Below are 15,257 nucleotides of genomic sequence, written 5' to 3'. Positions count from 1 at the left end.
GGGGCCTGATGACCTCAGTAAAGAGAAGGAATTCGCTGAAACTAATCCAGGTGTTCAGAGCCCAGGGCTTGGGAGGTTCATGGGAATGAAGAATGGAAAAGGGAATTCTTTGGAAGTCTCGGTTTCCCATCTTCCGACAAACTGTAACTCGGCCAAGGGAAGTTGCACAGAGCTAGAAAAATGGCAGGTTGCTGTAACAATGGCTTTGTGCTCTTTTTTACACATGGTATTCCAACACGTGGGAAAAGCAGATTTTTCATTCAAGGTTCCTCTTTGGGGGAAACAAAGCACTCCGCAATCAACTGGCAGATTAGCTGTTGAGTGCAGAAAGTCCTTGAGTTACCACTGTAATGGAGTCGGTTCCACCACAAATGCGCGCACAACAAAAGCGCGCCTGACTAAACCGCGGTGTCTAAAGCGCGGTGACAAAACCGTGCGATGAATTAGCGACTAATTAGCCCTAAAGCGCGCCGACAAAAGCGCGCCGACAGAAGCGCGCTGTAACGTAACCCTCAACCTAACCCTCAACCTAACCCTAACTGTAAATCTTACCTTAAATGAAATCGCCCTTCGGTCGGCGCGCTGTTGTCGGCACGCTTTTGAAATCGTGGTTTTAGCGCCGCGGTGTTGTCGGCGCACTTATGACGTTCGTGCTTTTGACGGGTCACGATGGAGTCTGCCTATTTCATAATAGACTGAACAGTCGCTTGCAGGGATGGGCTGCTAGAGGTTCGCCCAGATTCAGGAGAATCCATAGCTAACATTGTGGACGGTTCGGAGAACCTTCAAATCCCGCCCCTGGCTGGCCCTGCCCACCCCATCCTGCCCCTCCCAAGGGTTTCCATGCGGCCCATTTTGGATGCAAGGAAAGTGCAGGGGCCGCATAGAGGCTTGGGGAGGGGAAAAAATGGGCCTCACGGGAAGGCCTCCAGAGCCCAGGGGAGGCAGTTTTCACCATCCCGGAGGCTGGGAAAGATGAAAACGGCCTCCCCCGCGTGGTGTAGGAGGCCTACTAGGCCGCACCAACCATAGCCACATCCACCCAGCAAGTGGGCAGAGAACCCATTGCTGAAATTTTTGAAGCTCACACCCTCGTCACCTCGAGACTCGACTATTGTAACACGCTCTACATGGGGCTGCCCGTGAAAAGTGTTCGGAGACTACAATTGCTCCAGAATGCAGCCGCGCAAGCGATATTGGGTGTACCGAGATACACCCATGTTACACCTATTCTCCGCGAGCTGCACTGGCTTCCTATCGGTCTCCGAACGCGCTTCAAGGTGCTGGTTATTACCTTTAAAGCCCTACATGGCCTAGGACCCAGATATCTGAGAGACCGTCTTCTGCCACATACCTCCCAACGGCTGATAAGATCACACAGGATGGGCCTTCTCCAGGTGCCGTCGACCAGACAATGTCGTCTGGCGACTCCTCGGGGGAGGGCCTTCTCTGTAGCTGCTGCGACCCTATGGAACGATCTACCCCCAGAGATCCGGACCCTTCCCACTCTCTCGGCCTTCCGAAAGGCTACTAAAACCTGGCTACTCCGGCAGGCCTGGGGCTGTTGACCTCATGAATGAGGTCCAGCCCCGCCTAGATTTGAGTGCATGAAGTGATTTTTTTAATCTGTTTTTCTTTTCTCTTTTTAAATTTTTTTTATCCTTTTAGGGATGTATTTCTGTAAGCCGCCCGGAGTCCTTTGGGATTGGGCGGCATATAAATTTATTAAATTTGAATTTGAATTTAGGGTTTCCCGCTTGAGCAGGGGGCTGGACTAGAAGACCTCCAAGATCCCTTCCAGCTCTATTCTGATTCTGATTCATAATGTGGCCATAGGATGCTGCAAACCAGGGGTGGGTTTCAGGCGGTTCGCGGCGGTCCCCGCGAACCGGTTGGTCGGCGAACCCGGAAGTAAGTAACTTCCGGGAACGCCGAAGGGTCCACCCGCCCGCCCGCGTTTCTTACCCGGTTTTGATGAGTTCTGCGCTTCCACGCATGCGCAGGACGCATACAGCGCCTGCGCGATCCTCCAGGAGCAGCTGGAGCATCGCACAGACGCTAGTACGCATGCGTGCACTGCACGCGTGCACGAGGACGCCGCTGGCCCCGTTCCAACCGAACCGGTTGGAACGGGCCGAGAAACCCACCCCTGCTGCAAACAGCTGAAAATGCAAGCTGCCCAGCATTCAAAATGCAATCACATGAACACAGGAGGGAAGCTGTTCAAACTTCGAACCCTAACGTAAGTAGCCTCGGGGAAGTTTGCCATAACTTTGAAAGGTCACTAAGCAACCAGTTGTAAATCAAGGACTATCTGTCCCTTGATTTTATACCATTTAAGGTTTATTTTACAGTGCCAATCAAGGTGTCCATCCCAACCATTTGTACACTTTCTGGTTGTCACAGCATCTTAACTGTGTACAAAAGAAAGGAAAATAAATAGGAAAGTCATTTCTTTCCCCCTCTTTCTTTCTTTTCTTCCTTCCTTCCTTCTTTTCACAAACTTCTATAGTCACCCATCCACCTAAGATTCTTTTGGTGGCAAACAGAAATAAAGAATTATTATTCTTTGGCTCAAGTTCATAAACTTAAATCAATGCAGGCAGACCTCGACTTACGACCACAATTGACCCCAGAATTTATGTTGCTTGGTGAAAACACTTGTGAAGGGAATTTTGCCCCATTTTACGACCTTTCTTGGTACAGCTGTTAATTGAATCACTGCAATTGTTAAGCCAGTAACACGGTTGTTAAGTGGATCCCATTGATTTTGCTTTTCGAGAAGGTTGCAAAAAAGGATCACGTGACCCGGGGGACGTGCAACAAGGATCACGTGACCCGGGGGACATGCAACAAGGATCACGTGACCCGGGGACATGCAACTGTTACAAGTATGTGCCAAGTTGCCAAGCATCCAAATTTGGATTATGTGAATGCTGCAAAAGTTGCGTGAAAAATGGTCGTAAGTCACTTTTTTCAGTGCCGTTTTATCTTTGAACGGTCACTAAATGAACTTTGCTTTAAGTTGAGGACTACCTGTTCACGGAAAAGGAAAATGTAGCGATGCAAAACACCAACAAGAATTCAAGCAAAAACTGCAGCTATTATTCCTTTTCCCCCTGGTTTCCTCTGCCCCGTAATAAAAAAAAGACAGCGGCTATAATGATATTCTGGTGTTATATTCCACATTAAACAGAATCCATTCTGGGAATGGTTTATTTGTAAATGTGTACCAGGTGACCAGCGTAGCTTATATTTAAATTTTAAAATAATTATTCTAGCTCCCTGCTGGGTTTGCAAGTGCTTTGCTACAACAATGCAAAAACGGTGGCTGAGACTGAACCGTGTAAAACAAAAAAATAAAACCCGAAGAATAAAATCACACCAAACAATTCAACCCACACAAACAGAACTTCAACCACCAACTCTCCTGCTCACCGGCTTCAAAACCCTCACACAATAAAGAGAATAAAAGAGGAGTCAACTTTGGGAAACAGAAAGAGCCCAAAGATGCATTGACTGGGTGGGAGAAATCAAGCCGTGCTCTCAAGGTCCTTCGCTCCATGGAAGAAGGGAAAGAGGGCAACAAAAGTCAAAATGGCGGCCAAGGTGTGTTTTTCAGTGTGTTGAGGGAGGGCCTTCCCTGTTGCTGCGCCGGCCCTGTGGAACGATTTACCCGCAGAGATCCGGACCCTTTCCACTCTCCCGGCCTTCCGTAAAGCCGTTAAGACCTGGTTGTTCCGGCAGGCCTGGGGCTGTTGATGGATATCCAGCCCCCGCTTAGATGTAACGAATGATGTGAATTTTTAATATTGTATTTTTCTATTTTTCTATTTAAACTCTTTCTGTCTTGCGGTGAGCCGCCCAGAGTCCCGATGGGAGTGTGCGGCATACAAATTTTAATAAACCTTAAACAAGTCGTCACAACGTGACTTTTTTGATGCGGACATCCCAGTGATGGTCCAGCATGCAGGTAGTCCTAGTTGCTTAGCAACCATTTGAAGGTATGATGAACCTTCCTAAAAGCTACTGACATCCCTGTTTCCAAGTTTGCACAACCTGGATTTACAATTGTTTGCAACGCCCGGCAGGCGTGTGACTGTGATTGACCACAGTTTTGGTAGAAACCCACATTTATAGGTAGCCCTCGACTTACGACCACAATTAAGCAATCCTCTGTCAGAGAAAATGGAGCTCAAGAGGTCCACGTGCAGCCCCACAAGCTCCATTTATGGCCACGACAGCCTCTTGCAGCCCTTCCCAAGTTCCATTTTCGCTGGCAGAGGCACCACGGGCCGTTCCTTCACTGTTTCCAGGGAGGCCCTGCAGACCAGATCTAAGTACCCCGCAGGCCGGATTTGACCCGTGTGTTCTGACCTACCGTATTTTTCGGAGTATAAGACGCACCTTCCCCCCCCCAAAAAAAGATAGTGAAAACCTGGATGCGTCTTACACACTGAATACAGCATTTTTGGCCTCCCGAAACGGTTCCACCACAAATGCGCGCACAACAAAAGCGCGCCTGACTAAACCGCGGTGTCTAAAGCGCGGTGACAAAACCACACGACAAATGAGCGACTAATTAGCCCTAAAGCGCGCCGACAAAAGCGCGCCGACAGAAGCGCGCTGTAACGTAACCCTCAACCTAACCCTCAACCTAACCCTAAACCTAACCCTAAACCTAACCCTAAACCTAACTGTAAATCTTACCTTAAATGAAATCGCGCTTCTGTCAGCGCGCTGTTGTCGGCGCACTGTTGTCGGCGCGCTTTTGAAATCGTGGTTTTAGCGCCGCGGTGTTGTCGGCGCGCTTATGACGTTCGCGCTTTTGACAGGTCATGCCCGAAACCCCGCCCCCTTTGCAAAATGGATGTGCAGAGGGTTTGGGAGGCTTGCAAAGTGCTCCTGGGGGCTGGGGATGGCAAAAACGAGCAAAAAACAGGCCTTTTTTGCTTGTTTTTGCCCCCCCACCCAGCAATCTACAAGCCTCCCAAAGCTCTGCAAACAATCCCCCCGCTTTTTTTTTTGCAAGAAACGAGGTCTGCGGAGGGTTTGGGAAGCCTGCAGAGTGTAAAAGCTTTTTTTAAAATTTACCTTTTCAAAATCATGGTGCATCTTATACTCCGGTGCGTCTTATAGTCCGGAAAATACAGTATCTTTCAGATGCTGCAATACTTGGCAAGAATGTAGGAATGGGCTAATTGTCTCCTGCAAACACCCCTCCCCTTTCATTCCTCTTTTATTCCCTATGGGAGGGGCCATTCACTGTCCACCTGTGGCCTTACTCCCAAGTCGACCCTTGTTCCTTAGCTGTTCCTTTCATCTGGCAACCCTGCGCATGCGCACACTGGGAAAAGGCTCCAGCTGTTCATCTGCCTCACTGATGTCTGATTCTGAAGGCAGCTGATAACTGTTAGACAGCCCTGGCCCCCTCTCTGCCTCCGACACAGAGCCCTCATCAGAGCCTTCCCCAGACTCCAGGACTGGCCCAGGTTCCTCCCCAACTTCCTCACTGTCCGAATCTGTTTGCCAGCTCTGTTGGCCGCTGGCAGGGCACAACACTGCGGGCCTTGAGTCTGACACCCCTACTTTAGGGGAACTCTCCTTTTATGGTTCTGTCCCTGGGAACACAGAAAACTTAATACAGAAAAGTAGATATGGTATATTGTGCACAGGAAAATACCAAGCACATTTTCCTGCCTTTACTGGTTGAGATTTGCTTTTTCTTTGTTTGGTTAAGCTAAACCTGTTTTAGGACATATTCCAGATTTTTCCTGGATAACCCCATCCACCAAGTTGTTTCCTTCCGGGTTTAGAAAAGGGATCACCTAGTGTCCGCCTTTCCATTTTTACTCCACTGCAGTTATGCACATAAAAAGGTTAAGGCTGGAATAATTAAGGCCACTCCCTTTGAGGTACTCCACGCTAATTATTCTTAGTATTATTACAGTGGTGCTGAAAAGCCTGGTGTTATACAGATAATTTAAATTCTTGCCTGTTGTTCATGTCTCTCAGCTTCCCTACTTGCCTTTTATCCTCGTTTTGCCAGTTAATTACTTTTGAAGTTGGCTGCTATTTGATAAATAAGCCCCAAGCTATACTTTTTGCTAGCTCATCTGAATGGAGTACGCGTACTTGCTCTGATCTGGAGTGTGCTCAGTGGAAATTGAAGTGGAAGTTACCCACAATAATTTTCCAATGCTTGCCATAAAATAGTGAACCCGTTTTTAGCAATAGGGCCAGAGAGAATTGAACAGGCCCACAAAAATCAAGTAACCAATCTGGATTGCAATTCTGTATGGGACCACTAGATTGCAGCAAAGAAATAGAAACAAAAATCCCTCCTCTTTGTCTCCCTCTGGTGGTGGCATGGATATTTGAATGCCAACAACAGCAGGAGAAAAATCAAATCGATGAATAAAATATGATTCCCGGGGAGACCACTGGGACGCTGCAATGGATGTAAGTGCATAAAACATTTATCAGTCCCTTTTTTTTTAGTAGCATTGTATGGTCATAAACAAATAGTTGTAAATTGAGGACTGCCTGTATTCGCAGAAGCTTTCAGATTAATCTCCCTCAATCTCCCTTGTTCTCAGTGTGCTAGAATATTTTTCATTTTAATGTTTGTCATTGTGTATACAGGAAAATTACAATGAAGTTATTCTATTGTGTTCTGTTCCATTCCTTATTTTATTCTATTCTATTCTGCATTATTTTCTATCCCATTCGTGTTGCTGTTCCTAAACTATTCTATTCTATATTACTTTCTATCCCATTCCTATTCCTAAACTATTCTATTCTACTCTATTCTATATTATTTTCTATCCCATTCCTATTCCTAAACTAAACTATTCTATTCTATATTCTATTCTATTCTATTCCATTCCATTTTCTATCCCATTCCTATTCCTATAATATTCTATTCTATTCTATATTCTATTCTATTCCATTGCATTCTATTCTATTTTCTATCCCATTCCTATTCCTATAATATTCTATTCTATTCTATATTCTATTCCATTCAATTGCATTCTATTCTATTTTCTATCCCATTCCTATAATATTCTATTCTATTCTATATTAGTTTCTATCCCATTCCCATTCCTATTCCTAAACTATTCTATTCTATATTAGTTTCTATCCCATTCCTATTCCTAAACTATTCTATGCTATTCTATTCTATTCTATATTCTATTCTACTCTATATTCTATTCTATTCTATTTTCTATCCCATTCCTATTCCTATTCCTAAACTATTCTATTCTATTCCGTCTGGGCAAGAATGAAGCTTTTTCTGGCAATCAAGCAGGAGCACTGGAGCAAAATATCCCTGCTGCTATTCTGAATCTAGAAAATTGTCGCTCCAGATCAGCTTAACATGTTTTAATGTTAACAGCATTTGCATGTTTTAATGAGAGAAAAAAGGAGGGGAAGGGTTCAATTAGATATCTGGCAAAAAACTATCTATGAGTAGTAAAATTTCTTCAATGTTGGTTTAACTTAGTCATTTTGTCCTGCAGGCCTCATTTAAAGAGAACTCTTCCTAGGCTTTTACCTCAGAAAGGCTGCTTACAGGTAGTTCTCAACTTCTGACTGCGAGGGGGGCTAAGCACTAAGCCAGATAGCAATAGCAATAGCAGTTAGACTTATATACCGCTTCATAGGGCTTTCAGCCCTCTCTAAGCGGTTTACAGAGTCAGCATATCGCCCCCAACAACAATCTGGGTCCTCATTTTACCCACCTCGGAAGGATGGAAGGCTGAGTCAACCTTGAGCCGGTGAGATTAGAACTTGGAATGCAGATAACAGTCAGCTGTAGTGGCCTTCAGTACTGCACCCTAACCACTGCGCCACCTCGGCTCTTCAGATGGTTGTTAAAAGAGTCATGACTGGTTTTACAACCTTTTTTTTGCCATGGCTGTTAAAACGAATCACTGCAGTTGTTAAGTGAATGACATGGACATTAACCAGGTTCCCCCATTGACTTTGCTTGTCAGAAGCTGGCTGGGAAGATCGCAAAATCACATGCAATTGTCATAAATACACACCGGTTGCCAAGCACAAATTCTGATCATGCAACCACAAGGATGCTGCAATGGTTGTAGGTGTGAGGACCAGTCATACGTCACTTTTTTCAGTGCCTTTGTAATTTCAAATAGTCATTAAATGAATAGTTGTAAATCGAGGGCTATCTATACTCTGTCTCACTATCGCAAGCCCAAGTGACATTTTTGGTGGCATTTTGAACATATAACCTGACATTGGACAGTTATTCTCAGCTCCATAAACCTTTAAAGAATATTTATCTATGGAGATTCTCAGTCATCCAGGTCGTGGTTGTCTCAAAGGTGCTTTTTTCAAGAGACAACTGGACTTTCTTGTTTTTTCTTTTGAAGGCCTTTCGCTTCTCATCCAAGAAGCTTCTTCAGCTCTGACTGGACGGTGGGGAATGGAAGGATTTATCGTGGCACGACAAAACCGCGCTCGACTAAAGCGCGCCCGATTAAAGTGCATCGCTGATGTCATCAACAGGGCGACAACAGTGAGCGCGGAGAAAGAAGGGCGCTTTAAATAGCGCTTTGAAAGCAAGCCGATTCAAGTTAAGGTAAGGGTTAGATTTAGGGTTAGGTTTAGGGTTAGGGTTAGGGTTAGGGTTAGGTTTAGGGTTAGGGTTAGGTTAAGGGTTAGGGTTAGGTTTAGGGTTAGGTTAAGGGTTAGGATTAGGTTTAGGGTTAGGTTAAGGGTTAGGTTTAGGGTTAGGTTTAGGGTTAGGTTAAGGGTTAGGTTTAGGGTTAGGTTTAGGAGTAGGTTTAGGGGGGTTAGGTTTAGGTTTAGGGGTTAATTTTAGGTTTAGCGTTTACAGTGTGCTTCTGTCTCCGCGCTGTTGTCGCCCTGTGATGACGTCAGCTACGCAGTTTCGTCGATCGCGCTTTAGTTGAACGCGGTTTTGTGGTGGAACCAGGATTTATACTCCTTGCAGACAGCTGGTCATTTGCATCCTTTTTAGAGAGCCATTGAGGCTACCTGGAGCTTTGTCTGTATCCTCGGGGTCACCTGAGTAGCGGATGAGAAGCGAAAAGTCTTCCAAGGAAAAACAAGACAGGCCGGTTGCCTCTTGAAAAAAGCACCTTTAAAGAATATTATTTCAACCAAGGGCATCCAACCTTGGCAACTTTTAAAACTTGTGGATTCCCATTCCCAGAATTCCCCTGGGTGGAGAATTCCCCTGGGGTAGGGAATTTCAACTGGCTGGGGAATTCTGGGAGCTAAAGTCCACACGTCTTAAAGCTGCCAAGGTTGGACATTCCCAATTTAAGATGAAACAAGGTGCAAAACTGACCCTTTCAGAACTTGGAAAATAGTTGAAAATGAATCCAAGGTCTAAAAATAAATCCTTCCCCTTCTCAGCTTTGGGTACCATCAGAATATAGTTTGCGAGAAGTGAGAAGCATCGTCTGATTGCAACTCTAACCACTTCAGGCAGGGCCATTCATTCCCAGGTAAATATTTAACTAGTTTCCTATCTTTCTTGCCGATGAATAGCAATAGCAATAGCAGTTAGACTTATATACCGCTTCATAGGGCTTTCAGCCCTCTCTAAGCGGTTTACAGGGTCAGCATATCGCCCCCAACAATCCAGGTCCTCATTTCACCCACCTCGGAAGGATGGAAGGCTGAGTCAACCCTGAGCCGGTGAGATTTGAACAGCCGAACTGCAGAACTGCAGTCAGCTGAAGTAGCTTGCAATGCTGCATTTAACCACTGCGCCACCTCGACTCTCAAGAGAACAAAATCCTCAGCATAAAAATGAAAAATATTGGAGCGCAGGAGGCAGAGGTTTAGGGGGTGGGCTTCAGCTGTGATTCCCCACCATGGGGGCCCAAACCCACAGTGAAAAACCTAGCTTACAAGTAGATTATTTTCTTCTTCTTCTTCTTGAGCCTATCCTATTCGGGCATTACGGTAAGTTTCATTCCTTAAGTGGAAAAGAAATCTTTTACTGAGAAACGTTTAAGCCTGAGGGTATCCATTCGCCCTAACCATAGCCAGAATTTTGTCGTGCACACAGCGTGCTCTCTAAAAATATCACTTCTTGGACCAATTTCTCATCTTTAAGTGGAAATATAAACTTCCTGTCCCACACATAAACAGTGGGGTGTGTTTGTGTCTGAGTGTGTGTCTACCTTTTCTTCCCCAAGCATCCCTCCCTCCCGTCTAAGGGAATCGATAACATTTGCTCCAGAAACAAATGCCTAATATTGCATTTGTAAAACAAAAACAACAACTACGGAGCCAATGGGGAAGAATTGGTGGGAATTCACTTGCTCTGGTTGGTTACTTGCAAGCAAGGACATCTACGAAAGATTTGAGGATTGCCTTCTCATAAAATTTTGAAATGCCAGATGTGTTCAGGGTTTGTTTTTTTTAAAAAAAAATCACCGTGCATTGTTGTTTCATGCTTCTCTTTTGACTGATCCCTCAAACAAACAAAAACGTGTCCCAACTGAGGAATACTGGCAAGGTGGGGGGGGGGAGATTAATTTTTCTCTTGCCTCCAGCTCCAGCAAATAAAAACAACCCCCCAACTCTATTTTAGCTTAGCCTAGAGAAGATTTGTTATTTTTTTGTCTGCAATTATGCTACAATTTCAATTCTTTCTTTCTTTCTTTCCTTCCTTCTTTTTTTCTTTCTTTGTTTTCTTTCCCTCCCCCTCTCTCTCTCTCTATCCCTCAACTTCTTTTCTCTCTCTTGCTTTTCCTTTATCTCCCTCTTTCTCAGTCTCTCTCTCTTTCTGTCTGTCTGTCTGTCTTGTCTGTCTGTCTCTCTCTCTCTCACTCTCACACACACACACACACACACACACACACACACACACACACACTTTCAGTCACAGCAAAATGTGGGCTCAACCTTCCTTAGGGCTGAGATTCCTCCAGACTTTCCACTCCTATCAAAATCCCCTTTATAAATGGATGACTCCATATAAATAGATGGGTGGGGAAGTGAGGGGCAGCTAAGTGCAATAAAAGGGAATCAAGCTCTCGACTGATTTAAGTCTACGTTTACGACCCATCATCTCCGGGATTATTTACGGCCACTTTTTCTAGTCTGATATGCCAGGGCAAATGGTGCAAAACTGAGTGTTTTTATGGGCTTCCTGGTTTGGGGTGTGCAGCTCCCGGAGCCCTTCCAAATGATTCCAACACACTATGCATAGTATTGGATCTGGAGAGGAAATAATTCCGTTACAGCTGTGCAACAGTTTGGAAATAATTCAGAAAAGGTGCCGGAGAACACCTCTGCAGCTGCCACGTGATGCTGGGAAAAAGATGCAGTGGCTTTAAAGAATTGCAGACCGGTGCTGCTTTCGTACATCCAGTGTAACCAAGAATTTTGTGCGGGCAATGTATGCAAAAAACCATCGCCCAGCCTGCATTAAAATGTGGGAACACCACACACTAACTGCATTTAATTAATTGCTTGTTAAGTGACAGGACGTTTAATCAAATTCCTGTTCCCTTCAGTACAGCCTCCGGGGGGCCGTTCAAAGGCCTGGCTGCAGCCCCCATCTCCAAATCAGTTACAGGCAGGGAATAACAAAAGCTGGAAAAAAAAGTTTGGAAGGCACCACATCGGGGAAAAGGGAGAGCCAGAAGGGCGGGGAAGTCATCCTATCCCTGTGCAACGGAGGAGAATTGTATAAATTGTGTGCTCTGCAAGATGCCATCCGTGGTGTGGTTTCCAGACAATTTCTAGGCTGGCAAAGCCATTGTGCAGAGTAAGATATAAATTCCTTAAATTCCCTTAGAAGCAGAAGAGATGATTTCTCTATTAACTATGCAAAAGTACATCACTGCCTGATATTTGTGGACTGCATCTCCCATCATCCCGTGCCATTAATTTTCTGGTCAGGGCAGATGAAAATTAGCAATTGTACATGCCCCTTTGTTAGTCCATAAACTTTCTTTAATTAAAATAATGTGGTGGACTGTTTATATTTTTAAAAAGAGAGGAGGAAAAAGAATAAGAATATTCTACTCAAGTTTTGCATGAAATGCTCTACAGTACAGAAATGGGTATATGACTCTTTTTTTAAAATAATAGGGGATACTACACTAAGGCAGAGGAAAACATAACTTGAAGCTTTTATTCCATAATGGGCCCTGATAATTATTTGAGAGGTAACATACAAGGTCTGTGCAGTGGGATTTAAAATACTAGGAATTGGATGGGTGAGCTTTACCAGTGCTCTTTTTAGAGTAACAGATCTGCAGTTCCTTTCCAAAATGATCATTTTCCCCCTTCTTGGAGAGAAAACATAGCATTGGACATAAATACCCATGTTACAGAACATTTCTTGCATTCAATTTGGGGCAGTTCTGGGGTGTGTGTGTGGGGGGCAAACATCATTTATTTACCATTGTCTCTCTGTTTTGATGTTTGACTATTTTTGATACATTTTTGTGTCTAACTTCAACCCGTTCCCCAATTCAAGATAGTCTCATACATAATGCTAAAAGAATTAGCCAAGGTTTTATGGTTGACTTGGTTAAGCCTCTAACCTAATCCTGGCTCAACCTTTTTGCCATGGGTTAAGGTTGACCAGCATTGCAAGGCATAAACATTCGAGACTGGAGAAAGATGAAGAAGGAAAACTAATTATTCTAATCGACTTGGAGTGAAGAGTGACTTGGAGTGAAAAAAGTTGCTTAAAACCAAGGATAGAAAAAATTCTAATAGCTAAAACTAAAACAACTATGCAAAAATCCTGGATTTAATGCAATAGAAGGGGTTTAAGATTCAGTGTCCCAAGGAAGCTTGAAACATTTCTCTCTAGTTAATGCAATGCACCCAGATTTTTACTATAATTTAATAAATGCAGAACCTCAGTTTGAAAAGGAGGAATAGGAATATTTTCCCTCCAATTTCCACATTCCACAAATCCTATGGTCTAAAATATAATTTGGGTGGATAGCCTTCAAACATTCCTACCTCTTTAAATAAGTTGCTTTTTAAATACTCACAATTCTCACCCGCCTTCCTGGCCTGGCACACACATATCACCAACAATAATTCCAGAGAAGAACACTGTGTTTTTTCACTATCAGCTCAGAGCAAACTTTCTAAAAAAGAAGATGTGTGTAAGCCTCTCCCTACCCCCACATATTTTGAGTTTTGCTGGATGCCCATTTTTTTCCAAATATACCTGTCAGCCAAAACTATAAGACGTGTCCAGTTCTGCTCTAGAAGTGCAGCAGAATAAGAATTTTTTTTTTCCTACAGAAAACTTGATGATGGAGGTATATATCAATTAGGACTCACTAACTTAGCAGAACGTTGTTGGCTTGAAAAATAAAAGAGAATGTCTAGAATTTGAATACCTTCCCTTAAACAAAAATAAAACAAAACAAAACCCCACACTACTTTCAGATCTAAAATTAAAATGTTCATCTCCCCCTCTTTCTTAATCCGAAGCGGACAGACAAATCTCGTGTGTGTGTGTGTGTGTGTGTGTGTGTGTGTGTGTGTGTGTGTTTGTGTGTTTGATTAGACAGTTTTATTTCTTTCTACCTCTCTCTAAAAAAAACCCTCTTCTTTAAATACCCACACGAACTATGGGGGCTTTCCAAATTTTTAACACCTCCCTTGCAATTGCAACATATACCCAAAACACACACACACGCGCGCGCACACACACACACACACACACACACAGAGGGAATTTTATAATTTGGCGGGGTGGGGGGAGAAGGGAGAACTCGGATCTAGAGGAAGGGTGCGGAAGGATTAAATTAATCCCCGGAGGCATTTAAAAAAAAAGATAACCAAGGAATTAGCAATGGAAGCCAGAATAATTGAGAGGGGGAAAAAGGGGGGAAACCCACGAAAGAAAACTCGATGGCGGGCAAAAGGATTTGTTTCTTTTCTGCTTTTAAAATGGAACATCTACGGGTTCCTCGGCAGTTCCTTTTTAAAAAAGAAAAAAAAAAGATTCACCAATATGATTATTACAGTGGTTACTGCTGGTGTTATGATGATGATGATGATGATTATGGTTATTACTTTATAATGGCATGTGCCAATGTTGGAGCCTGAATTAAAGCAGCCTTAGAAAGAAAGGAGCAGAACAGAATTCTTGAGTTGGGCCAAGTGTGATTAGACACGCAAAAGGAATCGATTCCAATATTAAGTCAAATATTTGCATTTCATTTTCAGCTTATTAGATATTTATGAAAACTAGGGAAACCCCCCCCATCTCCACCCCGGCTTGGCATCTCCCCATGGGACCCGCTTCCATCCCCACGGCCCTCCACGCGCCTGTTTCTTCCAAGCCCCCTCCCCGATTTTAAGCCTTTTCTTTCTTTCTTTCTTTCTTTCTTTCTTTCTTTCTTTCTTTCTTTCTTTCTTTCTTTCTTTCTTTCTTTCTCTTCCTTTCTTTTTCTTTCTTTCGTTCTTTCTTTCTTTCTCTTTCTTTCTTTCTTTCTCCCACCCATCCCACCTACCGCCACCCTCTGCCCATCCCCCCTCCGCCCCCTCTCCCGAAAAGCGACGGCTTCGACTCAGAGATCCGTCCGAGAGAGCGAGCTGCACCCGCCGAGCGCCTTACTTACAGCTGCGGGAATCCGCTCGCAGGACGAGGAAGCAGCAGAAGAGGAAAAGTTTCATCCTTGCGCAAAAAACGGGGCTGGGGACCGTAACTCTGTTTTTAAAATAAATATATATCTATATATCTTGGGGGGAAGTGTCCGCCCCCCCCCCACTTTTTTCCAAGGGTTTTTTAGGCTCTTCAAAGTTTTCTTTAAAGTTTGCCAAATGGGGGGGCAGTTTTTAAAAAAACTTCTACCCCAATCTTTTTCTTTTCTTTTTTCTCCTTCTATCCTTTCTCCTCTCGTCCGTCCCTCCCTTTCCCCCCAGCCCTCTATAGAGAGGCAAACCAGGGCTTATCCGAAGCTCGTCTGAGCAGTTCAAACTTGACAAGTCCTCTAATATGCCTTTTGCACTCCCCGCCCCACCCCGCCCTTCCCCGCCCCGTGGGCTTTTGGTGGAGTTTATGGGGGGGGGGGAGAGGAGAGAAATGAACTTGGAATGAACAAGCCCTTTGCTAAATAAGATCTCCTGCCCCTCCCCGTCGCCTCCCCCCCCAAAAAAACCAAACCAACCAAACCCCCCCATCCCAATTCCGTGCTATATAGAGAACCAGCCTGCTTCTCCCCCCCCCTTTTTTTCTCTTTTCTGATTTGCAAGAGGAGAGG

At 44.3% G+C, this 15,257-nt stretch overlaps 1 protein-coding gene across 1 annotated transcript in view; it reads right to left on the bottom strand.

Annotated features, from left to right (window-relative positions):
- CRLF1 (cytokine receptor like factor 1) overlaps positions 1-14,893 on the bottom strand; it is a 61,641-nt gene extending 46,748 nt beyond the window's left edge. The window contains exon 1 of the mRNA XM_087703269.1: positions 14,616-14,893. Coding sequence (XP_087559395.1) covers positions 14,616-14,670 — 55 coding nt within the window. The 5' untranslated portion in view covers positions 14,671-14,893. The remainder of the gene's footprint in view (positions 1-14,615) is intronic.
- Positions 14,894-15,257: the final 364 nt, after the last annotated feature.

Source organism: Thamnophis sirtalis, unplaced genomic scaffold (assembly GCF_051295495.1).
Source record: "Thamnophis sirtalis isolate CommonGarterSnake01/CBP01778 unplaced genomic scaffold, rThaSir2_p1.2 scaffold_1, whole genome shotgun sequence".
Classification (NCBI taxonomy): domain Eukaryota; kingdom Metazoa; phylum Chordata; class Lepidosauria; order Squamata; family Natricidae; genus Thamnophis; species Thamnophis sirtalis.
This window is presented reverse-complemented; position numbering and strand designations above follow the sequence as displayed.